Source organism: Mus caroli, unplaced genomic scaffold, assembly GCF_978045245.1.
Source record: "Mus caroli unplaced genomic scaffold, Mus_caroli_1 scaffold_15, whole genome shotgun sequence".
NCBI lineage: Eukaryota > Metazoa > Chordata > Mammalia > Rodentia > Muridae > Mus > Mus caroli.
The window spans coordinates 64,938,351-64,966,195 of NW_028227270.1; the positions used below are offsets into that span (position 1 = coordinate 64,938,351).

The 27,845-nt window shown below is 50.7% G+C and overlaps 3 protein-coding genes across 4 annotated transcripts; 2 read left to right on the forward strand and 1 right to left on the reverse strand.

Annotated features, from left to right (window-relative positions):
* Window positions 1-647: 647 nt before the first annotated feature.
* F12 (coagulation factor XII) lies at window positions 648-9,329 on the forward strand. 2 transcript variants are annotated; one of them, XM_021180533.2, is made up of 14 exons: window positions 648-741; window positions 1,096-1,153; window positions 4,752-4,851; window positions 5,030-5,100; window positions 5,428-5,538; window positions 5,621-5,752; window positions 5,874-5,978; window positions 6,095-6,260; window positions 6,356-6,528; window positions 6,632-6,854; window positions 7,021-7,157; window positions 7,244-7,387; window positions 8,796-8,944; window positions 9,030-9,329. In XM_021180533.2, the coding sequence occupies exons 1-14, from the start codon at window positions 685-687 to the stop codon at window positions 9,195-9,197; spliced, it is 1,794 nt and encodes a 597-aa protein (XP_021036192.1). In that variant the 5' UTR covers window positions 648-684; the 3' UTR covers window positions 9,198-9,329. The 2 variants fall into 2 exon arrangements, with proteins under 2 accessions (XP_021036192.1, XP_021036193.1); XM_021180534.2 differs by lacking the exon at window positions 6,095-6,260 and having other exon boundaries at window positions 6,349-6,528.
* A 2,467-nt stretch (window positions 9,330-11,796) lies between these two features.
* Window positions 11,797-12,546, forward strand: Pfn3 (profilin 3). The gene has a single exon (XM_021180349.3). The coding sequence runs from the start codon at window positions 11,969-11,971 to the stop codon at window positions 12,380-12,382; it is 414 nt and encodes a 137-aa protein (XP_021036008.1). The 5' UTR covers window positions 11,797-11,968; the 3' UTR covers window positions 12,383-12,546.
* A 490-nt stretch (window positions 12,547-13,036) lies between these two features.
* On the reverse strand, window positions 13,037-27,845 carry Slc34a1 (solute carrier family 34 member 1). Its single transcript, XM_021180346.2, has 13 exons — window positions 27,741-27,845; window positions 26,927-27,056; window positions 26,656-26,805; window positions 26,441-26,569; window positions 26,224-26,367; window positions 24,691-24,802; window positions 24,370-24,565; window positions 24,112-24,207; window positions 18,427-18,490; window positions 18,023-18,190; window positions 14,833-14,949; window positions 14,610-14,734; window positions 13,037-14,008 (listed from the first exon to the last, which is right to left on the reverse strand). Exons 2-13 carry the CDS (start codon window positions 27,033-27,035, stop codon window positions 13,505-13,507), a joined length of 1,914 nt encoding a protein of 637 aa, XP_021036005.1. The 5' UTR covers window positions 27,036-27,056; window positions 27,741-27,845; the 3' UTR covers window positions 13,037-13,504.

Below are 27,845 nucleotides of genomic sequence, written 5' to 3' on the forward strand. Positions count from 1 at the left end.
CATACCTGCTGAGCGACACCTCCAGCCCTGACACTGGCTTTAAAGTTAGAGGAAGTAGGTGGCCAGAAATGTAGAAATCACACGTAGCCGTGGTCAACAGCTGAGAAGAAGCTGGGACATCTGTCCTGCAGCCACATGGAAGTGAGTTCTGACCAGGACCTGGGAGGGGATCTCACTTTAGAGGCTCCAGAGACCTCGGCTTGAACCTCAGAGTTCTGATGATCTGGGCAGAAACTCTAACTATGCAGCACCAAGTGTTTACCCATGGGTCTGAGCATCCGTAAAAGTAGTTTTTGGGGGGCATTGTTTTAGGGTGCTCAGAGTGTGGTAATTGGTCACACAGCAGAAGGAAGCTGCATGAAGGAAGGTCACATAAGCATTCTGTAAGAGTCTGAAAGCAGGTTTTGTTCCATCATTCTTACCTTACCCTCAACAGGACCTGGAACACCATCCTAGTAAAGTCAGGAAAGTGGAGGGCAGGAGCCTAGCTCTTCAGTACTCCCATCAGTGACTCCCTGCTCAAAACGGTTCTACAGTGCTGTTCTGCTGGGCTTTCCATGAAGGCCTTGCTCCTCAGACCCAGGAGCAAGCTTGACCAATCTCCACCTCTGAGGCTTCTGAGACCTTTGCCCGCATCTATTGATCCTCACTCCTGGGCAGGCAGCGGGGCCATCGGCAGACGCCATGACGGCTCTGTTGTTCCTGGGGTCTCTGCTGATGAGTCTGGATCTGACACTTTCGGTGAGGACTGTGGACACTGGGATTGAGCCAGAGTGACAGTGAGGGGTCCCTGTTCCAGATTTAGCCTCTGCCTGTCACCTGCTAGTTCAGGTGACTGAGAGACTTGTGGTGGTGGTGGTGGTGGTTGGGGGAAGGCACAGCCAGCCCAGAAGACCCAAACAAAGGAGGTAGCAGCCCATGCTGGTGGATGTGAGGACACAGGCTACTTTTGTGGGGGAGTCAATGAGAAGAGAAAGGAAGGCCACACGTTGTGAGGAAATCCTGTACTTTGGCGAGGTGGCAGGAGGTTGAGGCCTATAGGATCAAGGGAAGTCTGACATTGTGGGCAATGTTCCTGCCTTTTCTCTCCTGTAGGCTCCACCATGGAAAGACTCCAAGAAATTTAAGGACGGACTTGATGGGCCCACAGTGGGTAAGTGACCTGGACCCTTTTCCTAATCTACTCTGTGGGGATGACTGTGCTTTAGCCTGCGGGTCTCAGGCCTCTGGAGCAAGGAGGGATCCTGAGCCAAGCTGTTCCGTTGACATTTAAACCTGGGCGCCTACAGATCCAGATGTGTGCCTGGAGTGCCGGGCTTGGGCTGTCCTGGATGCCTGTGTTAAAGCCTGGCAGGTACTCTGTAGTGTTGGAGATGATGTCATCTGATGATGTCATCACACCTGCACACCGACAAGCGCTCGCCAGTTTCCCCATCTTCCTTCCTCCCTTTCCTTTCAACACTCCTGGAGAATGGCAGACATAACCGGTAGAGTTCAGAGCCTCAGTGGGCAATGGGAGCCAGAACAGAGCTTTAGACTCACCCAAGATCACAGACACCCCAAGTTGTCTCCAAACCCTAACTTTCTCACTTGTGAGTTTACTCTCTGCTTCATTTTCCCCTGTCTGAAAAGTTAGACGGGTTGCTGAGGAGAAAGGGTTCCTCATTGTTGTAGATGCTGCTGCCAGGAAACTGCCCTAACATGTTAGCTCTTAGGCTAGGGCATAGCTCACTGGCAGAGCACTTGCCCAACATGCACGCATGCACACCTGGGTTTGGTCTGCAGCACTGTGAGGGAAAAAAAAACCTTTTTTTTTTAATTTTAAAGAAAAAAATTCTTTCTTAAGCTGGAGAGATAACTCAGAGGTTAAGAGCACTGGCTGCTCTTCCAGAGGTCCTGAGTTCAATTCCCAACAACCACATGGTGGTTCACAACCATCTATCTGTACTGGGATCTGATGCCGTCTTCTGGTGTGTCTGAAGACAGCAACACATATAGTAAATAAATAAGTAAATAAATATTAAAAGAAAGAACAATTCTTTTTTAAAGATTTATTTATTTATTTTATGTATGAGTGTTCTATCTGCATGTACATCTGTATGCCAGAAGAGGGCATCAGATCTCATTCCAGATACCTGTGAGCCACCATGTGGTTGCTGGGAGTTGAACTCAGGTCCTCTGGAAGAGCCGACAGTAGCTCTCAAATGCTGAGCCATTTTTCCAGCCCAAGAAAAAAAATCTTAACTTTTAGTAAATTCGACTTAGGTGAAGGGTTCCACCCCCATCCTGCCCCAAACCCTGCTGTAGGACTTGTGAGTACAGAAATCTACCACGGTGAGCCTTGTCTGTGGGGTCAAGCTGAGGCTTGTAGTGTGATGTCTCTCACTGAAGCCCAACTCAGTGTGACCCTCTAGGCTTCTGTCCTAACTTCACTCTAAACCAATCAGCTGCTGTCCCTTTCAACCTGACCCACCATGGCCCCCTGTCTCCAAGTTCCCTCTCTTTTTATCACCCTGTTGCTAAATTGCCACTAAAAGGAGAAGTAGAAGAAGAAGAAGAAGAAGAAGAAGAAGAAGAAGAAGAAGAAGAAGAAGAAGAAAAAGAAAAAGAAAAAGAAAAAGAAAAAGAAAAAGAAAAAGAAAAAGAAAAAGAAAAAGAAAAAGAAAAAGACATTTGTTGAGCACCTACTGGGTCCCGGACTCAATGTCCCAAGCATTGCCACTAAGCTTCACGATGTTCCCCTGAAGTAGACAGCGATTTCTTAATTATTTTCTCTTTGAGATTATAATATAATTACATCACTGGGCAGTGGTGGCACATGCCTTTAATCCCAGCACTTGGGATGCAGAGGCAGGGAGATTTCTGAGTTCGAAGCCAGCCTGGTCTACAAAGTGAGTTCCAGGACAGCCAGGGCTATACAGAGAAACCCTGTCTCGAAAAACCAAAAAACCAAAAAACCAAAACAAAAACAAACCAAAAAAAACCCCATATATATATATATATGTAACCACATCATCCCCCTCCCTTCCTTCCCTCCAAACCCTCCCATATCCCCAATAATTATTTCTTATGATTAATTATACTCTTCTCAGCTACCATGAACATCAAGTTCACAAATTCCGTGATTCCGTTCACAAATTAGTTTCCGTGAGCCTCTGGCTATGACATTTTCACCAATCATTAACATGAAACCTTGTTACATCTGGATTCTGTTTAAAGACATTATCCAGGGCTGGTGAGATGGCTCAGTGGGTAAGAGCACCCGACTGTTCTTCCGAAGGTCCAGAGTTCAAATCCCAGCAACCACATGGTGGCTCACAACCATCCGTAACGAGATCTGGCACCCTCTTCTGGAGTGTCTGAAGACAGCTACAGTGTACTTACATATAATAAATAAATAAATCTTTAAAAAAAAAAAAAAGACATTATCCAGTGTGCATGTTGTTGATCCCTTAACACTAGTCTAATGGCCGATGCCACTATTACCGCCTGCCTGACAAGGTGTCCCTGACACGTTTTCTTCATAAGGCACATACAACTTCTTGTGTTCTTGCAAGTAGGCGCCTCAGGTAACACTTGGGCATACACACAGAACCACTCTGTCTCCCTGAGGTACTGAGGATCGAACCTAGAGCCTCGTGTATGCCAGGCAAATGCTTGGCCACTGAGCTAAAACTCTGGCCCTCTTTAAAAAGAAGTGTGTGTGTGTGCGCGCATTGTGTGTATGTGTGTGTGCAAGTGCATGTGTGTATGTGTGTGTATATATGTGTGTGTTTGTTTGTGTGTGTGTGTATATATGTGTGTGTTTGTTTGTATGTGTGTATGTGTGTGTATATATGTGTGTGTTTGTGTGTGTGTGTGTGTTTGTGTGCATGTGTGTGTGCAAGTACATGTGTGTGTATGTGTGTGTGTTCGAGCATCTTTCACTGACCCATTCAATTCCATAAAGATCATGAAGGCACTGTGAACGTTGGCAGTTTGTTTGGCTTTCTTTGGCCTTGTGCTGACTTGTTAGCAAACACTACACTACTGACCTATATCCTCAGCCTGAATCACAAGTATTGGGTTGGAGGGGGCTTACAAATAAATGTTTACAAAGCAGGCAGGGGCAGTGGCGGCGCATGCCTTTAATCCCAGCACTTGGGAGGCAGAGGCAGGTGAATTTCTGAGTTCGAGGCCAGCCTGGTCTACACAGTGAGTTCCAGGACAGCCAGGGCTACACAAAGAAACCCTGTCTTGGGGGTGGGGGTGGGGGAACAAACCAAAAAGCAAAACAAAACAAAGCAGGCAGGTTCACAAATATAAAGTCAGTGAGGATTGGCAGTTGCATTACTGTTGCCAGTTTACTAAAGCCAAAAGTGGCCAAGAGACCTAAGTGTTTGTTTGTTTGTTTGTTTGTTTGTTTTGGAGACAGGCTTTCTCTGTGTAATAGCCCTGGCTGTCCTGGAACTCATTCTGTAGATCAGGCTGGCCTTGAACTCACAGAGATCTGCCTGCCTCAGCCTCCCAAATTCTGGGATGAAAGGCATGTGACCTAAATCTTTAATGAGCTCAACTTTGTGACATGCACCTGGGTTTCAGACTTGCTCAGGGTCAGTTATCTATTCCAGCTGTCCGACTCTAGAGGCCTACTTTCTAAGCAGGATGCAGTCTTGAATGCATAGCTGACCCTTTTCCAAGTCAGGCACTGTGAGGCAGAGGGTGGGCAGCTGGGCCTCAGGGCAGGGCTCTGAGGTGTGGTGTTCCTACAGTTCTCACTGTGGATGGGAGGCTCTGCCATTTTCCCTTTCAGTACCACCGTCAGCTACACCACAAATGCATCCACAAAAGGCGGCCAGGCTCCCGGCCCTGGTAAGACATTTTCTAATAGGGGTTGGGGGAGGGGGCTGGATGAAATGGACTCTGTCTAGCTATCTAAGCATCGTGTTTGGTCAAAAGGTGTGTGTGTGTGTGTGTGTGTGTGTGTGTGTGAAGCAAGGCTAGCCTAGCCAGCCTCAGGCACTGCAGGGAAACCTCATCTATCCCCCAGGTGTGCTACCACCCCCAACTTTGATGAAGATCAGCAATGGGGATACTGCTTGGAGCCCAAGAAAGTGAAAGGTATGTATGGCATGCAGGCCCTGGGTGGCTCAAGGCTGTGCGTGTCCTGCTGCTCACTCCGTTCCCACCTACCTACTCACCCACTCAGCATCATCAGATGCCAAACACTTGGGATTCTGCCCCCCCCCCCTCCTTTCCCTTCTCTTACAGCATTCTTTCAAAAGTCAGAGGAAGAATTCTGGGGAAAGAGGCCACCATTGTCCAGATGAGCTTGAGGGTCTAGAAGCTTGGGGTATGGTTTGATGACAAGCAGGTGCAGGCAGGGTATTGGTCCCTACATATGTCCTTCTGACTCCGGGTGCTTCTCTCTTGTTATCTACCTCTCAGACCATTGCAGCAAACACAGCCCTTGCCACAAAGGAGGGACATGTGTCAACACCCCCAATGGCCCACACTGTCTCTGCCCTGAACACCTCACTGGGAAACATTGCCAGAAAGGTAAGAGGAACTGCCTCCCAGCAAGATGTCCCTGGAGCCCCGGAGCTTTGCCATGGTCCCATTGACTTCCTTGTGTCCCCAGAGAAATGCTTTGAGCCTCAGCTTCTCAAGTTCTTCCATGAGAATGAGCTATGGTTTAGAACGGGGCCAGGAGGTGTGGCCAGGTGCGAGTGCAAAGGTTCTGAGGCTCATTGCAAGCCGGTGGCCAGTCAGGGTAAGTGGGTGTGCAGGGACTGTGGGGAGGAGGGCAGAGAGTCAGGAAACCCTGGTAGAAGGCTGGGTGCAATGATGTACTCAGGGAAGGCTCAGTTTGCACCTCCCCCCTACCCCCCCAGCCTGCAGCATCAATCCGTGCCTTAATGGGGGCAGCTGCCTCCTCGTGGAGGACCACCCACTGTGCCATTGCCCTACCGGCTACACCGGATATTTTTGCGACTTGGGTGAGTACGACCCCGTGTGGAAAGGCTTGCGGAGGTGGATAGAGAGAATGGAAGTGAACCAGAGGGCACCAACAGACCCATCCGCTGACTGCAGGGAGCCAACTCTCTTTCTCTAGACCTTTGGGCGACCTGCTATGAAGGCAGGGGGCTCAGCTATCGGGGCCAGGCTGGAACTACGCAGTCGGGTGCGCCATGTCAGCGGTGGACCGTGGAGGCCACCTACCGGAACATGACTGAGAAGCAAGCGCTAAGCTGGGGCCTGGGCCACCACGCATTTTGCCGGTTCGCGAGAAGGGACCGGGCAGGGGAACTTGCTTCCTCTTAGGGTCCTCGAGGGCCTCCCCACGTTCTAACAGTGCTCCCTCTTGAGATTGCAGGAACCCAGATAATGACACACGTCCATGGTGCTTCGTCTGGAGTGGCGACAGGCTGAGCTGGGACTATTGCGGCCTGGAGCAGTGCCAGACGCCAACATTCGCACCTCTATTTGTCCCTGAGAGTCAGGAGGAGTCCCCGTCCCAGGCACCATCTCTGGCCTATGCACCAAATGGTTAGGCAGAGGAGGGGGTCCAGGCGCAGAGGACATGGGTCTCTCTTATTCCTGGCAGCCCGTGCCAGGTATCCATGGCCTCAGTCAGTCTCTCCTTCCACAGACTCGACCGATCATCAGACTTCTCTGTCCAAGACCAACACGGTGGGCTGCGGACAGAGGTTCCGCAAGGGACTGTCCTCGTTCATGCGCGTGGTGGGCGGACTAGTGGCTCTGCCTGGGTCGCACCCCTACATCGCTGCACTGTACTGGGGCAACAACTTCTGCGCGGGCAGTCTCATCGCCCCCTGCTGGGTGCTGACCGCGGCTCACTGCCTGCAGAATCGGCAAGCGCCACCCTCGGGGACCCCCTAGACCGCTCCTACCGTACCTGCATCCTACTCTTCCCCCGCCCGCCATTCTTGAGCTCCCTCGAGGGGTTGGAAACTAAGGCACCCCCAGAGCATTTGTTAGCCGGTCTGAGCCTGCTGTCTGTCCCCCACCCGACTGCAGGCCAGCGCCCGAGGAACTGACAGTGGTACTTGGTCAAGATCGCCACAACCAGAGCTGCGAGTGGTGCCAGACTCTGGCTGTGCGCTCCTACCGCCTTCACGAGGGCTTCTCCTCCATCACCTACCAGCACGACTTGGGTGGGGTGGCCCTACAGGGATAGGGAGAAAGGATGACGGAGGGTTGGGGCCCTATGTCGCCATCTAACCTCTCCCTCTCGGGGTAGCTCTGCTGCGCCTGCAGGAGAGCAAAACCAACAGTTGCGCGATCCTGTCACCTCACGTTCAGCCGGTGTGTCTACCCAGCGGCGCGGCCCCACCCTCTGAGACAGTGCTCTGCGAGGTGGCCGGCTGGGGTCACCAGTTCGAGGGTAGGCACAACTGTTGGGCGCTGGTTGGAGACTTTTGGTTATCTAGGCGCGCAGTTGGTGCGCCCCGATGAATCTGGGGGACACGGTTCACTGACATGACAGTTGTAAAGAACACACAGGGCCCTTGTCTCTCTGTAGCGACTTTCCCAGATTCTAGAATTCTCATCGAGATTCCCGAGTCCTTGAGGTTTGTTCTAGTTTGCCTTCTATTGTGGCGATAAACACCATGACCAAATCCAGCTTAGGCAGGAAAGATTTTATTTGGCTTCCGAGGTTGCAGGGTTTCTTGCTGTCCACCACTGAGGAAGCCACAACAGGGAGTGGAGGCAGGAACTGAGGCAGGAAACGGGAAGGGACACTCCTTGCTCCCTTTCTCTTCATGCTTGTTCAGCTTTCTTTTTTAAAAATTCATTTATTTTTATTTTATGTGCATGTGAGTCTGCCTACAAGCATATGTGTGCACCATATTTACATCTGGTACAGGGGAAGCCAGATCTGTAGTACAGGTTGAAAACCATTGTGTGGGGGCTGAAAACGGAACCAAGGCCCTCTGCAAGAGCAGCAAGAGCTCTTAACCTCTGAGCCAGTCCCCAACACCTTGCGGCTTGCTTACTTTGCTTTGCTTTTCTCTTTTCCTCTTCCTCTTCCTCCTCCTCCTCTTCTTCTTTCTCCTCCTCTTTCTCCTCCTCTTCCTCTTGTTTTGTTTTTGTTTTTTGTTTTGAAGGCAGGGTTTCTCTGGGTAGTCCTAGCTGTCCGGGAGCTGTCCAGGAGCTGTCCAGCCCTGTAGACCAGGCTGCCTTCAACCTTAAGCACTCCATCTGCCTTTGCCTCCCAAGTGCTGGGATTAAAGGCTTGCACCTTTCTGGCTCAGTTTCTATCTTACACAACCCAGGTCCACCTGTTCAGGGCGGCATCACTCACAGTGGGCGGGGCCCTTTCACATCAACCATTAATCAAGAAAATGCCCCAAAGATATTGCCCTAGGCCAATCTGGAGGCATCTCCTCGGGTGAGGTTCCTCCCCCCCCCCATGACTCTTGAGTGTGTCAAATTGACAGATAGTAACCCAGCACAAGGATTACAGGGAGACTTGAACTGTCTTGTGCTCCTTTTGGGCTCCAAATTATAAAGGCTTAACCAGGACTTTGTCCCTACGCTGGAGCAATGGAGACAATGGAGAGAACTATTCTGGGAGCCAGGTTCTGAGCCACTGTGTGGGAGAGGATAGGAAGGGCTTCCTGTGTTTTAAGCCCTGCTCTTCTCTGGGCTTCAGTGCCCTTGCCATGAAATACTTATTGGCAGGTCCCTATCACTCAGGCTTGCTGTGAGGGAGCAAAGCGGAGTAGGTGGGGAATTGTCTGGTAGCCTGGCCCACGCAGCAAGCTCAGGTCCTCCCCTCTGATTTGCAGGGGCTGAAGAATACTCCACCTTCCTGCAGGAGGCACAGGTTCCCTTTATCGCCCTGGATCACTGCTCCAACTCTAACGTGCACGGAGATGCCATTCTCCCTGGGATGCTTTGCGCTGGCTTCTTGGAGGGAGGCACCGACGCCTGCCAGGTCAGCCCTGGGGTCCTGGTAGGTACCTTGGTCCCTGCTCGTCAAGCATAGGGCAAGAACCACGTGCTACCTGTTCCCCACCCAGGGTGACTCCGGGGGCCCTCTGGTGTGTGAGGAAGGAACTGCAAAACATCAGCTCACTCTGCGCGGAGTCATCAGCTGGGGCTCGGGCTGTGGTGACCGCAACAAGCCCGGAGTCTACACAGACGTGGCCAACTACCTGGCTTGGATCCAGAAGCATATTGCTTCATAACTAACCAGGCTTTGTCCTTCCCTCCTTGTGTGCTCCTGGGATGGGACGATGAATGAGGCATGCTCGGTCACAGTGAAGCTAGTGCCCCGACACTGGGGGCACAGAAACTCAATAAAGTGCTTTGAAAATGTTCCTCAGAATTCTGTCTTGAAACGTCAAGTGGGAGCACAGGTAAGCCAACTCCCTCGTTGCCTGGACAAGGCAACTAGCCAGATCTCAGCATAAGAGGCGTCCGACCACCATATTTTCTCATCCTTACTTTGGGCCAACCCCTGTGCAAGGAGGCCCTGTAGATTGCTCGCCAGAACTCCCCCATTCTATGTTTATACAGTAACAGGTTCTTAGCCTGGACTATATACTTTTGGGTCACCTGGGTGAGCTTTTGACATCCATGTTCAAGTCCACCTGAGGTCAATTAACTGGACTCTAGGGAGAAGGCAGTCTTGGTATATTTTTAAAATGCTACAGGTGATTCCTTATGCAATAGAGGTTGAGGACTGTAGTTAAGAGTGCTTCAGGCAGGAATCGTGGTACGGAGAGTAGTTGCTGAGCATGTGTGAGACGCCCTGGGTTAGATCCCAGCACCACCATTAAAAGAAGGGGGAGGGGGGTGTGTTGGGTTGTGTGGGTTTTTTGTTTGTTTGTTTGTTTGTTTGTTTTGAACTTTAAGCCTGGCATGGTGGTGCATGTTTGTGTCAAGGAAAATCTGAGGCTGCATCCGATGCCTCTAAGTACAATCTGGGGTAGGAGCCAGCTAGACAGAGCCTGTGGGGACACCGTGACTCCAAAGCGAGGTTTGTGGTTCCCTTGCAGGAGAGGAGCCTGGTTGTCTAGATGAGTACATTTCTTGCTTTTAAAAATGTCCTTCTTTTTATTGATTTATTGAGACATCTGTGGTCCCAATACCGAGATTATAGGCCTATACCATCACCCAGTTTATGTGGTGCAGGGGGATCAATCCCAAAACTTTGTTCTTGGTCTAGTCAGGCCCTCTGTTAACTGCACTGTACTGACTGTGCTACACTCCCCGTCCTTACACCCATCTTTCCACAGCATCTTACTGCATAGCTTTCGTCTGGCCTGTGACTTGCTAGGTAGCCTTGAACTTGTACAGATCCCCTTGCTTCATGAGTGACGGGTTTAAGTATAAGCCACCATGTCTGGCTTTTTTTTTAATTATGAAAAAAAAACGTGGTTTGTGTTATGGGTGAGTGTGTCACAGTGCAGTGTGAAGGTCAGAGGACAACTTTGTGGAGCCAGTTCTCTCCTTCTGCCTTTACGGGGGCTCCGGTGATAAAACTCAGGCTACCAGGCTTATAAGACAATGCGCCCTTACCGTCTGAGCTTTTTTTTTTTTTTTTTGAGACAGGGTTTCTCTGTGTAGCCCTGGCTGTCCTGGAACTCACTTTGTAGACCAGGCTGGCCTTGAACTCAGAAATCCGCCTGCCTCTGCCTCCCAAATGCTGGGATTAAAGGTATGCACCACCATGCCTGGCACCATTTTTTTAAATAATTAAAAACCTGAGAATTTGGGCTGGAGAGATAATGGCTCAGTGGTTAAGAGCACGGACTGCTAGCTGTCTTCAGATGAACCAGAAGAGAGCGTCAGAGCTCATTAAGGATGGTTGTGAGTGTACTTAGATATAATAAAAGAAATGTATTTATGTATTTTATGTATATGAGTACAATGTCGCTGTCTTCAGACACACCAGAAGAGGGCATTGGATCCCATTACAGGTGGTTGTGAGACATCATGTGGTTGCTGGGAATTGAACTCAGGACCTCTGGAAGAGCAGTCCATGCTCTTAACCACTGAGCCATCTCTCCAGCCCTAAATGTGTCTTTAAAAAAAAAAAAGTTAAAATTTCAAGACTTTTAAATTGCTGGGCAGTGGTGGCGCGCGCCTTTAATCCCAGCACTCGGGAGGCAGAGGCAGGCGGATTTCTGAGTTCGAGGCCAGCCTGGTCTACAAAGTCAGTTCCAGGACAGCCAGGTCTACATAAAGAAAAACCAAAAAAAAAAAAAAAAAAAAAAAAAAAAAGACTTTTATGTGTTTCTGTGGACATGAGTGCAGGTGCCCAAGCAGGCCAGAAGGGGGCATCAGTGCGCTGCTTTACCTGGGTGCTGGGAATTGAACTCTGGTCCTCAGAAAATGGCGCTCGAGCCGGGCGTGGTGGCACACACCTTTAATCCCAGCACTCGGGAGGCAGAGGCAGGCGAATTTCTGAGTTCGAGGCCAGCCTGGTCTACAGGGTGAGTTCCAGGACAGCCAGGGCTATACAGAGAAACCCTGTCTCGAAAAACCAAAAAAAAAAAAAAAAAAAAAAAAATGGCGCTCAGTTGCGGGACCCTTTTATTTATTTATTTATTTAAATTTAAATCATGTGTGTGTTTGTGTGTGAGCTTGCCTAAGGACTTGTCAGATCTCTCGAGTGGGAGTTACAGGCTTTGTAGGCCAAAAGAGGTGATGCTGGGAACGGAACTCAGGCTCTGTGAAATGAATGCTCTTTCTTAACGCTGAGCCACCTCTCCAGCCTCTCATCCATCTTCTTCCATTTCCTCCTACATGCTACTTTTAGAACCTCCCCCGACCCCCGCCACCAACTCTACCGCCCTCTCCTTCTCTTCCTAGTTAGATGTTCTGTGACGTTTGTCTTACGTCACAGCCCCGCCCTGCGAACTTCGGGCGTGCGGCCAGTGTTGTTAGCTCTGGATCCAGCCGGCCACCCCCTCTAATGCAAGCACAAGTTGCTGGGACTGACTGAGCGGAGATGAGTGACTGGAAGGGCTACATCAGTGCAGTGCTGCGAGATCAGCGGATCGATGACGTGGCTATCGTGGGCCACTCGGACAATCGCTGTGTGTGGGCATCACGGCCTGGGGGTCTGCTGGCGGCCATCTCCCCGCAGGAGGTGGGTGTGCTCACCGGGCCGGACCGGCACACCTTTCTGCAGACGGGTCTGAGTGTGGCAGGCCGCCGCTGCTGCGTTATCCGTGACTACCTGCTGGCCGAGGGTGACGGCGTACTGGATGCGCGCACCAAGGGCCTGGACGGGCGTGCAATCTGTGTGGGCCACACGCCACGGGCGCTCCTGGTGCTCATGGGCAGACGAGGCGTGCATGGAGGCATTCTCAATAAGACAGTGCACGATCTGATTGGTGGGCTGCGTGAGCAGTGCTCTTAGCAGGACAGCTAGACCGCCCGTGGTTGGTAGGGAGAGCAGAATAAACCGTGAACTGGGCGCTCTGAGAGGTATCCTCTGTGTATTTGTGAGGAGTTGCAAACAAGAAAACTAGCTTATGGGGAGATTCTTGCAGAACACAATAATCCTGGTGGTCCTCCAGGCCTCCTGGGCCCTGTTCCCCACTCCTGTGGTAGATACCATATAAAGAGGGGCCTTCGGTCCTGGCACCTTCCCAGGGTTCCAGAGACCCCACACCTGATTAGGAATATTGGGGTGGCAAGTTCTCCAACTCTACCTCAGGCTTCAGCAATCTTTCTCACAGAACTTTCCACACAAGTAGGTTTCACAATGAACAGTGGAATGTCTCTCAGCATCTCCCTCCCCAGCACACACCAGCCAAGGTCTGTGGGATTCAGACTAAAGGCGAGTGTCCCTCTGTATGCTTGGAGATTTGGTTCCACGATACCTCAGGATACTTAAATCCTCAGGTGCTCAAGTCTCTTTTATAAAGCGACAATGTTTGCAAAGAATCAACCTGCATCCCCTGATGTGTGACCTCCAGGTGATTTAGATACCCAATATAATATAAAAGCCATGTAAAGGATTATTGTGCCGTCGGGGTAAAGAATATGATTTCTAAAAAAAAAGCCCATATATGATCAGAACAGATGCAACTTTCAATTTTTTTTCTATGCACAGTTAGCAGAATTGGCAGAGGTAAGGCCCATGTATACAGAAGGCCAGCTGTTCTTCTGTCCCTCCTGTTGGTACAAGAGTCATGAGAAGATGAGAGGGTATAGCTGACTCTTTCCAGAAAAGTTTGGAGACTCCCTAGGCATCTGCACCCCCCTGTACCCACACAGTGTACTCACATACACCCGCACTGACGGTCATACAGGCTCAGCACCTAGCATGTATTTGTGCACACTACCTCTTAATTACAAAAGCCCACGCCACTGTGGCCCTTAATATGCACAGGTACCCAAGGGTGGCACAAAATCATGTACCTCAAGTGACACGCATCTACACACGTGTGCGCACACACACACATGCTCTGTCTTTCTACTGTGGGCACTGTAAAAATACCACTCCCCGTTCCAGGCAGTAGTATGGGCCTGTAGCCTAGAGACGGGTGGCATTGTGGTGAGCAGGCAGTGCCAGGCGGGGGGAGGGCGTGGCTGGAGGAAGCTCCTCTAGGAAGACTCTAGGGGGAAGTTGGGGTGAACGGGGCTCGGGCCTGGCATAGCACAAGGTGGCTCTTGTGATAAGGCCATCCAGGGGCTGCAAAGAGTGCATCCAGCGAGGTAGGAAGTCCCATGTCTGCAGCCACTTGGGGAGGTGACCGGGACTTCTGCTCTGCAGGACATTAACAAGCACCACAAAGGCCAGTAGGGCGCCAAAGGGCGTGCCCACACCGACCATAGCCTGCCAGCCTGCCATGGAAATGCCAAACACCAGCGAGGGCAAGAGCAGGAAGCACACGAGCAAGTAGAGGACAGCAAACCAGCGGTACTTGGCGGTGCGTTTGCCCAGGGCCTTGGCCATGCGTATGGGCAGGCGTGTGCAGGGCAGCGGGTACCACAGTAGGATGCCCGAGATGTTGAAGAAGAAGTGGCAGAGGGCAATCTGCAGGAGAGAAGTCAGAAGTGATCAGGCGCTGCCATGTGAGCCCAACAGGGGGTAGATATCAGAGGCCTCACGTGCTCTGGGTAGCAGGAGAGAACCTCTCAAGGCTGATGTGGCTCCAGATGACGCCAGACTGGTTATTAAAATATTGTGTTGCTGAACTACTTGGCCAATGACAACTGCCCTGGACTTTTCCACGTGTCTTATTAGCTGCCCCCATTAACTCCTCAGCTACAACCCAGCAGCTAAAATGTCTTTCTGACACGGGATCTTCTTACTATGTAGACCAGGCTGACCTTGGACTTTTGGCCACTTTCCTACCAAGTGCTGGGATTACAGACATGTACTACCATGCTTGGCTTTAGCAGCCACTAAAGATTAAATATTTTTTCATTTCCCACTTTGCCATCTGTTTACCATCCCTTCCTTCTATGCAACCTTGACAAGTCCCCCTAAGTCTTTGTTCATCCTGGTTCCCAGTGAGTAGTGCGGTTTCTGTTACCTTAGCTGGCAGTTGATGCTGGTTATATACATTGTTACATCCTCTGTGCTCTCCATCCCAGCCCTCTACTACTAAAGACAGCCAGATCTCTCCATGTACCTGAAATGAGCTGGATAGCTTCTCCCTGGGGCTGGCAAGCGCTGCCAGGATGGCTGTAGTGGTAGTGCCAATGTTGGAGCCCAGGGTGAGAGGGTAGGCCCGCTCAATGCTGATCACACCCAGGCCTAGTAGGTAGGAGAGAACGTTGTTCTTCTTGGTCGACTTCCTTGAGCACCCACCCACCCCACCCCACCGCTGCGCATGGCTGGTCATGGACACTCACCAATGAGTGGGGTGATGGCTGAGGTGAACACGGAACTGCTCTGGACAACAAAGGTCATGCTGGCACCCACCACCATGGCAAAGTAGCCCGTGACCCAGGTGAAGGGGGCTGGAAAGTCTGAAAGGAAGCCAAATCCCCAGTAAGCTAGGTCAGCGAGAACCCTTGGTAGAGCAGGCACTGGCTTTAGGGAGGAGGTACTGGGGTAGTAGCTTCCTCATAAGACTCTAACTGGTCTTCTGCGCCCCTATAGCAGCTCTCATTTGCTCTGCTTGCTCTAGTGACCAGAGAGCTTTCCTTCTGGGGCTATTACACTCTCCTGTAGTATATAATGGCTGATAATGCACACCTTTAATTCGAGAATTCAAAAGGCAGAGGCAGGTGAATTTCTATGAGTTTGAGGCCAGCTTGGTCTACATAGTTCTAACCAGCCATGGTTGATTGAAAGAACCTGTCTAAAAACAAACAACCAAAAAAAAAAAAAAAAACAAAAACAAGAACAAAAGCCCCCAAAACCAAACAAGCAAACAAAAGCATTGCAATGTGTAAATATTTGTTATTCTGTAATGTTTAAGAAAAAAGTTACAAAATTCTGTCATCATTCTTCTGAAACATTTTTGATTCATGGCTGACTTTCTCTGCAGATCAGGGTCCCACAGAGACAGAATGTCAACTGTGTTCACCCCAGGGCTCACCTCCTTGCTGGAAAGCCCATCCTGGCCTCCTAGGCACCCCTTACTCCCACATTAGTCACGTGTGACTCCCCAGTGTCAGTGTAATAACTCAAAAGCCCAAACTGAAGCTTAAAATGAGAATTGGTTAATGTCACCCCCACTCCTGCCCCAATCCTGCAAATACACCATCGCTCTCAGTAAAGCATGGATTCTGGGTAAAGTCTCGAGGCCCCTAAATCTGGTTCTATCTATCTATGTTGGGTCTAGTCGTAGCCTGTCTCTCCCAAGCTGCTGCCAGCCACTCTGTCCCAAACCTGCTGCAGTTGCTACTGTCTCCATTCTGTAGTCCAGGTTGACCTCAAACTCTTCTTAATTCTCCTGCCTCAGCCTTCCAAGTGCAGAGATCACAGCTGTGAGTCATCCGGTCTGACTTTCATCCTCTTGTGTTTTATTTTTCTGTGTGTGTGTAAGCCAGAGGGAAACCTTGTATCTTTAACTCTGTGTCTTCTTTGGGGGACGGGGGGTAAGACAGGGTTTCCTGTGTGTAGCCTTGGCTGCTCTGGAACTTAGTAGACCAGGCTCACTTCACACTCATAGAGATTCACCTGCCTCTGCCTCCCAAGTGCTAGGGTCAAGGGCATGAGCTATCACCCTTGACCTAAGCTGTCTTATTTTTTGAGACAAGGTAACACATGGACCCTAGATCTTATCAAGTGCCTCAACTGGCTGGCCAGCCGGACCGGGATGCCGTCTCTGCCTCATAGCACTGGTAGTACAGGCATGCACCCCAACCCCTGCTTTTTATGTGGGTTGTGGAAAGCCAACCCAGGCTCTAAGGCTTGCCCAGCAAGCACAGAATCCTGGCCCTGCTTAAGTTTATTTTGGCAGAGCTCGTTGGTATATGGCTTTAATCCCAGCACCCTGGAGGTAGAGTTTCTGAGCTCAAGCAAATTTCTTAGTTCAAGGCCAGCCTGGTCTACATATCGAGTTCTAGACTAGCTAAGAATATATAGGTCCCCCCCCCCAAAAAAAAGCCAAGGGTAGTGATGGTGCATACATTTAATCCCAGTGCTTGGGAGGCATAGACAGGTAGATCTCTATGAGTTCGAGGCCAGCCTGGTCTACAGAGCTCCAGGTCCGCCAGAGCTACACAGAGAAACTGTCTTGAAACAAGCAAGAAAGCAAGCAAACAAACAAATAAAAAGCTTATTCTGTTTGTTTGTTCTGACAAGGCCTGAGCTAGTCTCAAAATCCTCCTGCCCACGCGCCTTGAGTGCTGGGATTACAAACGTGTGTCCCCATATCCAACCCCTTTGTCCACACCACTCCTTCTGCAGGTCTTGGCTTACTCAGACAGGCCTCTGATCACCTTGGGAACGACCTCTTTGGCACTGTGTTGTGTTGCCATTTGTCCTTCTGTCCCCTTGCCAGTCACGCATGCTTTACCATCACTGACCCCTCCCCACTCTTTCCTTCCTCCTAGCCTGAGAGTAAAGGAAGGCCAGGTAGGAAACGGTCCGGTTGGTGACCGAAATGATGGGCCCACCCAGGTGGCATGAGGAAATGGTGGACCTTTAGGGACAATATTAAGCAGCTCTGTGCCACTGCCACCATTTGGGACACGGCCCAGCATGACCTAGTTGCCTGGTTTTATGAGAAAATTCACATGCCGGGTGTGGTGGCGCACGCCTTTAGTCCTAGCACTTGGGAGGCAGAGGCAGGCAGATTTCTGAGTTCGAGGCCAGCCTGGTCTACAAACAGAGGAGCCCTGACTCAGAAAAAAAAAAAAAAAGAAAGAAAGAAAGAAAAATCACAATTCCAAGATCCTGGGATCCAGGATCCATTTCTGTTTGCCTCACTCCGGTGTCCTGTAGCACACAGTAGGGGCTTAATGTCCATTTGTCTATTAAACAGAGGTTTCTAGCTAGACATGGTCATGCATAGCTGTGATCCTAAGACTTGGGAAGTCAAAGCAAGAACATCAGAAGTTCTTGTCCAGTCTCGGCTGCAGAGCAAGGTCTAGGGCATTATGGACTACATGAAACCATGTCTTGAAAAATCCAGAACAAGTGAAAACAAAACCAGGGCACGGTGGTACATACCTGTAGTTCCAGCCCCCTGGATAGAGGCAGGAAGAACTCTGTGAGTTCAAAACCAGTCGGGTCTACAAAGTGAACAGCCAGCGCTACACAGAGAAACCAAGTTTCGAAAAACCAAACCAAAGCAAAGCAAAGCAAAACAATGGCTTCTAAGGATGCCCATCTGCTAGAGAATGCAAAAGTCAGAGACAGCCAGTTTTCTGGCTGTCAGCATCTAAGGAGCCTCCAGGATGACCTGGTCCCACCTCTTCTTGATTCTTAGGGGAACCTGAGGTTCACGGATGATAGTGGTGTATTTAACAACACCCAAAAGAGCTCATCTGGGGCCCTGCCTGGGCCTGCAGTCTTCCCTGGGGCCCTGCCTAGGCCTGCAGTATTCCCTGGGGCCCTGCCTAGGCCTGCAGTCTTCTTCCAGCTCACCTGTGTTGATAACCTTCTGGATGACATTGGCCACTTGGCCCTTGAGCAGGGAGTTGAGCATCTTCACAAGGAGGATGAGACAAGTGCAGAGAACCACCAGGGAGCCCGCCAGCAGAATGAGCCCCACGGCCAGGTCGGGCAGCCCCGTATCCACGAAGATATGGTTGCCTGAAAGGACAGTATCAGGAGTCTTTATCCCTACATCTGGCTTCCCGCCTTTACCAACCCACGGGCTGTGAGCCTAAGACCCCCACATCTAGGTCCTTCAGCCTCTGCACCAGGGTCTCCGTAAGCCCAGATGTTAGCTGCTTTTCCCAGGGCTGGACAGAACATGAGCAGCAGCCAGCCAGGGCACGACGGTGCAGGGCTATCACGTGGACGCCTCCCATGTTAGAGGTACTTACATTTCTCCATGGTGGTGTTTGCAAGGCTGCCGATGGCCTCTACCCTGGACATAGAAGTGGAAGCCTAAATTCAGAGGAAGGTGACTTAGAGAAGCTAGAAAAGGGGGTGGTGGTGGAGCTAAATGGGAGGTTCTAGCGAAATGGGAGAACCAGAACACATTTCTGGCTCTGTGATCATGGACCTGTTGCTTGGTGGCTCTGAGCCTACCTTCTCAGTAGAAGAGATGAAGTTGAAATCCCACTCAGAAATATGACCTCGTACATATTCTACCCCGTCACTGGCCTGATCTGCCTACCCCTGGGATCAGTGGGGACCTCCAATCACCACATTAGTAGCATCTTGTCTTGGTCCCCCTCTCTCTCAGTGGCTTCTGCAGCCCCTTTTCTGAAAGCCTCCATCCCTACCTGTTCTTACCAGTTCTTATCCTCATGACACCTTCTTCCTCAGTTCCTGCCCCATGATCCCTGTAAGGCTCACTTAGCCCAAGCTTCATTCCGCCCAAGCTCAGTGCCTTGCCCTTTGTGGAACCCAAATGGAAGGAAGATGGGTGAGGGCAGAGGGTCTAGCCCTGATCCTTTCTTCTGGACCTACTGTGAGTGAAGTGACGAAGAGTCCCTAGATACAGAGGACCAAAGTCAGGCAGGTGACCTAAATTATGGTAGAATTTAGCTGCCTGTGAAGATGGCAGGTCTGTAGAGACAGCAGCAATTTAGCTCCAGGCCACTGTTACCATCCAGAAATACACCCCAGTGTGGCCCAGCTCCTGGTTCTATAAGAGAAAGCACAATTATGTAGCTTTAGGCTCAATTCCTATGCATGTTGTATCTACCCAGATGCCTCTTTTCCCTCAATACTCTGGATTGAGCTTAAGACACTCACAAATATTCAGCGAGCATCCCAACTATTGAGCTACACTCCAAGATCTCATTTCATTTTTTATTTTGAGACATGGGTCTCACTAAATTATCCAAGTAGGCCCTGGACTTGCCATCCTCCTGCCTCAGCCCCCAAGTATTTAGGAGTCACACGCCTATGTCAGTAGGCCTATGGAGACACACTTTAAAGTTCCAGGAAACAGAGTTCCCAGGCCAGCAGAAGTGTCCTTTCAGGCGGTAGAGTACCAGTCTGTAGTTTCACTGGATTATGGACTTGTTGAAAATGAAGCCAGGATTCTGTACTTTGCCCACCGGTGCCCAGGAACCATGGAGCTGTGTCAGGAGGAAACGCAATGGCCATGGAGAAGCTAAGGGCGGGGCTCAGGAGGGAACTCACTCTGGGAGGCTTATGGCTTCCTTAGGTTCTTTTCCAAGCCATGTGTCATTTAAAGAATGTATGATCAGGTTGGGGCTTGGGCCAGTGGTCCAGCCCTTGTCTATATGGACAAGATCCTGGTTTCATCCCCCAAATCACAAAAGTAAAACAAAACAAAACAAAACAATACACTACAAAAAGCCTCCAGTGTAATGTCGACAGGCTCAACAGCCCGCAGCTGGTTCTCACATCACAGTTTGTGGGATGCTCTCCCTTGAGCAAGACATTGTGCTCAGCTGTTATTCCCAGTTCACTATAGCTAAGACATCGTGCTCAGCTGTTATTCCCAGTTCACTATAGCTAAGACATCGTGCTCAGCTGTTATTCCCAGTTCACTATAGCTAAGCCTTGGGGCACCACCAAGCCCAGAGGCGTGAAACTCTAGGCAAGAAACTAGGATAAAAATCATCTTTTAGGGGGCTGGTGAGATGGCTCAGCGGGTAAGAGCACTGACTGCTCTTCCAAAGGTCCTGAGTTCAAATCCCAGAAACCACATGGTGGCTCACAACCACCCGTAATGAGATATGACACCGTCTTCTGGTGCTTCTGGAGACAACTACAGTGTGCTTTCATATAAGAATAAATAAATCCTTAAAAAAAAAAAAACAAACTCATCTTCTAGGACAGAAATCCAGATGGGTACTTGGAGAGCTGAGGCAGGAGGATTGCCATGAGTTTAAAGCCAGTCTGAACTAGTGTGAGATCTTATCTCAAGAAGAAAACAAAACAACAATGTTAATAATGTGAGACCTGCTCAGGAGAAACTGGGGGATTAGTCAGGGAGAGTCAGGCTGGGGTTTAGTCACCGGGAGAGCCAAGTGTTTGCTGAGTTCAAATCTCCTTTTTAAATCAACTTTCCGGGGCAGGTCACACCACCTCTCTGAGCCTGTTTAAATCTGGATAATTGGGGCTCAAAAGCACAGGGCACTCTTCCAGAAGCCTCAGGTTCAATCTCCACATCCACGTGGCAGCTCACAAGTGCCTGTAACTCCAGTGTTAGGGGATCTGGCACCCTCACATAGACATGCATGCAGGCAAAATACCAGGGCACATAAAACAAATACATCTTTGGGAAAAATAAATTGGAGTAGTAAAGATATAAAGGTTACAGGCGAAAAGATCCTGAGCCTTTTGGGAAGGACTTGGAAGACCTTCCTGGAGGTCTGCAGCCCAAAGCCCTAGGGAGCAGATGACTTCTTGAGATACATGCACACCTTACTGGCTTTCGCTGAGCTGCTTCCTGGGGTCTTCTGGGGGGCGGGATTTTTGTGGGTCTTATAGAGGCTGGAGGCAGGTGAAGGTCCCACTGTAGGGTTGACTGAGTCAGGGGCAAGGCTAGGCTGAGGACTGCGGTATCTGGAGTGTTGTTGTTTATTTGTAGTTTTGGTGCTCCAGACCTCACGCAAGGATGATTCTGTTCTCCTCCCTCCTATGGGATTCTGGAAACTTGACTTTTCTTCCTGGGGTTGTGTGACCTTAACTAAACCCAGAAAGAGAGTCAGAGACCCTAAAGAGGAAGAAGGGAACGGAGAGGCAAGGGAGTGACAAGGGAGGATCCACTGTAATGCCAGGCTAGGACAGAATTGAAGGGAGAAAGAATCCTTTAAGGAGAGCGTACAGGGCAGAGAAGGTAGGAACTCTGGCCTAGCTCATAGAGCTGGGAAGCCCAGATCTGGTCCCATTCCCAAGATGTGTCCCCCCCTATCTGTGGTAGAGAAGTGGCGAAGAAAGGGAGCCGGGTGGAAGTGGAAAGCAGAACAAAAGAGTGTTCCACAGTCCTGCGCTCACACTGCGGCTGAGCCATTCTCAGCTGTGTGAAATGGAGCCGGCGGTACACTTAACCTCTCTGGCTTCCCTTGTCTCCACGACAGAGTCCCTGAAGCTGTCTTCTTTTCCCCCGCGGGGCTTCTTGGAAGCATCTTGGAAGAGAGAGCATCTTGGTATTTAAGAGCCTACAGGGACATCCTAGATTGAGACACTTCTGGGAACTGAAGGAGGTGATTAAGTTCACAAAGGACTTCCATACTTCAAGAGTCCTTCCTCAGGAGAGAACCACAGAGGATGTGGGCTTGCACAATAGCTTCCCCTTTGAGGGTATAGTAGCTGAGGGGCCCTTTGTTCTTCTGGAAGCCGCGGAGCACTTTAGGCCAATAGCGCCATCTGGTGGCTGAAAAGAGAACTTCTCAGAGCATCTCCAGTCCACCAGCTTCGAGAGGGTGGAGTGGTCTGGGATGTGACGCAGGCAGGAAGAGAAATGGACACAGATTCGGGTACCTTAGAGTGGCATCTGGGAGAAGCAGCTGCACGAGGAGTGACTTTTCCATTAGGATCGAGACTTGCCCTCCATTACAGGAAGCAATAACACAGGAAGTCACTTGTACCCCTCTGAGAGAGGCTGCTTCCCATCTATCTGCAGAGTGGAGAGTAATAGCAGCTGCCCCTAGTTACCAGTCCTCCAAAGATGCTGCTTAAGTCAGGCAGGCACAGTTGTCAGTTCACACTGAGACTCTCAGAAGGGACTCCAAGGACAATGCCAGGTCACCGATCATCCCACAAGTTTCAAACGCTCAAAAGGTTTGATTCCCCCTTTCCATTGAGACCAGTTTGGCTAACGTTGGGTCCAGTGTGGTGAAGGCTGGAGGCCATGAAGAGTTGAAAAGAAAAATGAGGGTAGTAAAAAAAAAAGGCATATCCCAGGACCATGTGATGCTGCTGTGCAAGTCACATCCCAGCAGGTCCAGAGGAGGCAGAGAGCAGGGTCCTCAGATCCAGCCGTACACTCCAAGCCAAGAAATGCAACCTGCTGTTACAGAAAATGGTTTCCTGCTAGTGCAGGGACCTGAACCAGTGCTCTGGCAAGTGACAGCTGGAACAGCAAACAGCCTGAAGGCTGGCCCAGCTGAGTTTCCGTTTGTGTAAAATGGCTGGCACACTTGGCTGGTCTCACTTCATGACTACAGTGGGTGAAGAGGTTCAGGGCACAGGTAGAGACTTGCCCAAGACAGGCATCAGGCCGGAAATATCTCCAAGGCTTTTTTAGATCAGTACGTGATTTCTCCTCCTCTATCCAGACTGTGCTTTCTGAGGCTGCAGTGACTCACAGAGCTTGCCTGAGAGTGCCAGAGAGCTCATGAGAAGGTGGCTGACGTGTTAGGAAGATCACAGAGGCAGCCTCAAAGCTGTCCACGTAGGCTTTTTGTTGTCAAGCTGCCTTGAACTCTTGGAAGAGCAGAACTCTCAGAAGGGTGGCATTGATGCCGTGAGCCACTTGGGATGCCAAGGAACACCGTAGGGCAGGCTGACAGAACATGTTTCGTGAGTGCTGGTAGAAAGGACCGGGAACATCCATGGCAAGAGGACAGAAAGTGGAGGATGGGCCTGTGCCTCTGCCGTGCGCTCTGGATTTCCCTGTAGCTTTTCTAAATGGAGCTATTTCTTGTATGCAATAATTAAGGAGAAGCAAATTGGGAAGACTGTGGTTTGGTGAAGCATTTTTTCCCTTTTATGGCTAAGAAAGTGTGCTAATTGCCTACTTCCTTGTGCCTAATCGCCTTGCTATTGTGCCTACTACCACAGGCATAACAGCTGATCCATGGGTGCCCAACCAATCCCAGCAGTTCCTCATTCTGAGCAGAAACAATGAACTTGTGGCTCCCAATGAAAGTGCCCCCTGCCAGCACCAGGGACTGCTATGTCTCTCAGGGGGGCCACCCCTGAGAGTTGGTGAGCATCACACCCAGTCTTGCTCCTTAGCTGGAGTCCTAGGGTCCAAGCTTCTCGATATCCTTCTAGACTCTCTTCCTGGTCCTCTCCACCTTGCTTACATCTCAAGCTCCAAGCATGACAGAGCCCAGTGACTAGCCCCAAGTGTCCCTGCAGCAGGGTAGTCCTGGGCCTGTGTCTCTGTCTGTGAAACCAAAGGGTTGAGCTTGATCCATGGTTTCCAAACTCAATCACGGAGCAGTTAGAGGGCAAGTCGGAGACATAGCAACCGGGCTCATTCCCAACATATTTTTCTGGATTCAACTGGTCTATGAAGGATGTGTACGTACTACGCAGTGGGTTTTCTTCTACTCTGTATCTAGTTTACATCTCTAATAGGTTCCCAGGTGGGATGGAGGCTGTTAGTCTGGGGAACAACAGCTTTTTGAAAGCCACTGGGCCAGATCAATTACACGAAACGCTAAATACACAGCTGATGCTTGCCTACAGCAGCGTGTGCAGCTAGGAGGGATTACCAATGTCTGCCCTGGCTGTACTGATGCAGAACAATTACACATCTGCTCTTTCCTAGCCAAGTGATTTCCAAGGCCTCTGAGACAAACAGGCCATTGTCTAAAGAGGGTGTCATCTTACCTGGCTCTGGAACTCACCTCTGTTGTGTCTGGGTGACACCAAATCCGAATGAGACTGTGATTCCTCAGGGACTCATCCCCCACGGCAATGCTGGTGATTACAGACTTGTCCAGCTGTGAGCAAGATGATGATGATGATGGTGTGTGTGTGTGTGTGTGTGTGTGTGTGTGTGTGTGTGTGTGAGAGAGAGAGAGAAAGAGAAAGAGAGAGAGAGGTGAAGGTAGGGCCACTTGCTATCCCACATCTGTCCATCCCGTGGCAAGCCCCACCCTCACCTGGATGATGAGTCTTGTGAAGGGCTCTGTGATAACCTTGAGAAGGTCAGGGGCATCACGGCCACCTCGGATGTTGAAGGAAGCAACCACAAGCCCGGTGACATGGTGTAGGTAGCCCGTGGCAGCCTCCAGGGGCAGTAGGACCAGAACAGACAGCCAATTAAAACAGTCATGCACGGTCGCCCCTGCAAAAGCCCTGAGCAGGGATGTCACATTGTAGGACACCTAGCTCCAAGGTGTGCCCAAGATGAGGGGCCCCAGCACTCAGTTCTGCCCTCTCCCCCAACAAGTGTGAGCCCCGAACCTCCTTCCCCAGCTCACCGCCTGAAGTCAGTCCTGTCCCCTGCCTGCATCAGGGCCACAATGGTGTTGGTGACAGAGGTTCCGATGTTGGAGCCCATGATGATTGGAATGGCGGAGCTCACCTCCAACACTGGTGAAAGAGGAACCTCTCAAACACCTGGGCTGCAGCTGCAGCCTCTGTCCTACCATAATATTTCCTACGAGCCCTATGACTTGTGTTCCAGCCTCAGACGTCTTTTCCAGTGTCCTCTTGACTTCCTAGGCTGAGCCTCACAGGTCCATGTGTACACACACGGTGTATTTACTTGTGTGTGAGCATATCCACATGTGACAAGATTCGCACACCGTACAGGGCGTGTCCATGTGCTCCTGAGGGTGGACATGTGCATGTGACTGTGTCATGGGAACTCACACCTTGTGCAGTCCACACGTTGTGTGTGTGCAGGTATGCTTTACCACAAGTGGGATCGCTGGTTTTATGTGTTGACTTGGGTAGCCGATAGCACCCAGTTGATTTTAAGAGTATTCTTGTGTGTCTACGTGTGTGAGCGTGTGTGTGTGTGTGTGTGGTATGCAAAGATGGAAGCCCGAAGAATTCACGCGTTCAGCTCTAGTACTCTCTAATTTATTACCATGAGGCAGCATCTCTTGCGTAACCTGGAGCTAGGTGGTAGCCATGGCACTCCAGCAATTCCACCGCTGCCCCTGGCACTGGTGTGTATGCAGCTGTGCCCAGGCTCTTAGGTGAGTACTGGACATTCAAACCTGGGCCTTCACATCGTGTAGCAAGCACTCTGACCCACTGAGACTCCCTAGCCCCAGGTAAAGGAGATGATTCGTGATCTTGGAGGGCCTCAGCCAATGGGACGAGAGTCTCAGGTGGGAAACTGAAGCTTCCTGGAGGGAGAGAGTTCACCTGTAGCTCACACGGTTGGCTTCCACCTACACACCCTGCCCCTCTGAATAGGTCACACTGTAAATGTCAGACTTGGGCACACAGCCACACAATCTCAAAAGTCAATTCCTTTTTTTTTTTTAAATGATTTGTCTATTTTTATTTCATGTGCACTGGTGTTTTGCCTGCACGTATGTTTGAGTGAAGGTGTAGGAGATCCTGAAACTCAAGGTGAAACTGAAGTTATGGGCAGGTGTGAGCTGCCATGAGAGAACTGGGAATTGAAGCTGGGTCCTCTGGAAGAGCAGCCTGTGTTCTTGACCACTAAGAGCATCCCCGCAGCCCTGAAAGTCAATTCTTTGCAATAGATTGCATGCATGGGGTGGTTTTTACTGGCTGGCTTTCTCTGGCTTTCCTGAGCAACAGTGTGGCTGAAGGGACGTGGCCTTCCAGGAGCTGTGGTGCCCCCTCTGCCACACTCCCCAGCTCCTGGAGCTCCTTCCCGACTCAGCTCTTGGCCCTGTTTCAGGGGACAGTACAAGAGATGCTGAAGTCCCACCCTTCCCCTCAGCCTCCTCAGCAATTCCACATGCCTGCCCCGATCGTGAAGGACCAGGCCCTTGGGCTCTATCCCCGGCCACTCTGGGCCAACTCACAGCCGGAAGAGACCATGCTGACAATGATAGATGTAGAGGTACTGGAACTCTGCACCAGAACTGTCACCAGGATCCCCACCACCAGCCCTGCCACTGGGTTGGATAGGATGGCATTGTCCTTGAAGATGTCCCCAGCAACCTTCCCTGCAGAACAGAAGCCAGCGTCAACTGGGACCCTTCTGAACCCTTTCCCTGCCCTCCTCCACCTGGGCCCTACCTCCAGCCAGCTGGAAGGCGGAGCTGAGCACATCCAGGGAGCAGACAAAGAGGTAAAGAAAAGCCAGCATCAGAGGCACCTTCAGGAGCTTCGTGCCAACCTGGGCAAGCTTCTGGGACAGCCTGGGCTCTGGAGGTGGGGCAAGCATGAATACAGTGGACAGAACACTATAGCAAGTGACCACCCATAACCCACTGCTCCCCAACTTGACCTACCTGGCTTTTGCTCCTCTTCCTGAGCCAGCTTGGCGGGTAGTGGGTCATGACATTCCAGGACTTCCCCACAGGGACAGCTGTGCTCTGTGAGGGTGACCGGGCTCAGACTGGAGATGGCATAGGTGGATGTTCCAGGAATCCTGTGCAGGACTGAGGAGGGAGACTGATTAGGACTTCCCAGAGGCCTCAACAACCCAGAAGAAACAGGTAGAGGGACAGCAGGTAGCTAACTGTGGGCAAGCAGGTCTCAGGGTATAGGAGTAATATTTACCTTGTGGGCTGGGCACATAAGCAAAGGTTGCCCCATGCACCATGTGTCTCCCACGGACTGGAAGTGGGGAGACAGCCGGTCCCCCCAATCTCTCGCTGTAGGACATCATGTTGGGCACCCACAATGAGTCCTGTATATCAAAAGGTTGGGACAAATCTGACATTTGCTGTGTCTAGGACACTCATACCCATATAGATGATATCCAACTTAGGGTCTGTGATTCTTTTCATTCTCACACACATCTAGAGATGGACACCCAGGTGCTTGTCATAGACCTAAGCAGCCATTCATCCATCCAGTAGGGTTTTGTAGCTGATTTGTTTTGCTGGAAATGGAACCTAGGGCCTCATCATAGGAGGCAAGCACTCCAGTGTTGAGGCCCATCCCCAGTCCCAAGAAGTGTTTCCTGAATGCGTAGTGTTTGCTGAGTTCTGAGTTAGACACTCAAGTACAGTAGCAATTAAAGACACATACAGCCACTGCTCTCAAAGTCTAGTGGGGAGATAGCTGCAAACGATATAATGTCTCAGTGAATAGAGATGGCAACCAGGTATTGTGACGAATACAGGTACCACTATGCCTAGAGTGTTCACAGCAGGGCAGGGCAGGGCAGGGCAGGGCAGGACAGGACAGGGCAGGAGAGGGCAGGACAGGCGCTCTCGAGAGAAGGAAGAGCAGGGATTATTTTAGCTCAGGGGGAGCAAAGCAGGCTGGGCTGGGGTTGGGATGTCATATGTAGCAGGAAGAGGAAACCCAGAAAGAGCTGGGGTGAAGGGATAGGGGTAGGGTTGGAACACAGGGGCCCTGGGCTCACCTTGACTGTGGCTCAGCTCCAGCCCGGCTGCTTGGGGGAAGTCTAAAGAGGAACTAAGACCCTTTTCTTTATACCCTCGGGTCAAGGGCAAAGTCCTTAATGAAC

Coding starts and splice junctions, on each gene's coding strand:
- F12 (XM_021180533.2), top strand. CDS start 685: ATGACGGCTCTGTTGTTCCTGGGGTCTCTGCTGATGAGTCTGGATCTG. Junction 742..1,095: donor GTCTGGATCTGACACTTTCG/GTGAGGACTGTG, acceptor TCTCTCCTGTAG/GCTCCACCATGGAAAGACTC. Junction 6,261..6,355: donor GGCCACCACGCATTTTGCCG/GTTCGCGAGAAG, acceptor TTGAGATTGCAG/GAACCCAGATAATGACACAC.
- Pfn3 (XM_021180349.3), top strand. CDS start 11,969: ATGAGTGACTGGAAGGGCTACATCAGTGCAGTGCTGCGAGATCAGCGG.
- Slc34a1 (XM_021180346.2), bottom strand. CDS start 27,035: ATGATGTCCTACAGCGAGAGATTGGGGGGACCGGCTGTCTCCCCACTT. Junction 26,368..26,440: donor CGCCTTCCAGCTGGCTGGAG/GTAGGGCCCAGG, acceptor TCTGTTCTGCAG/GGAAGGTTGCTGGGGACATC. Junction 24,208..24,369: donor TCACAAGACTCATCATCCAG/GTGAGGGTGGGG, acceptor TCTTGCTCACAG/CTGGACAAGTCTGTAATCAC.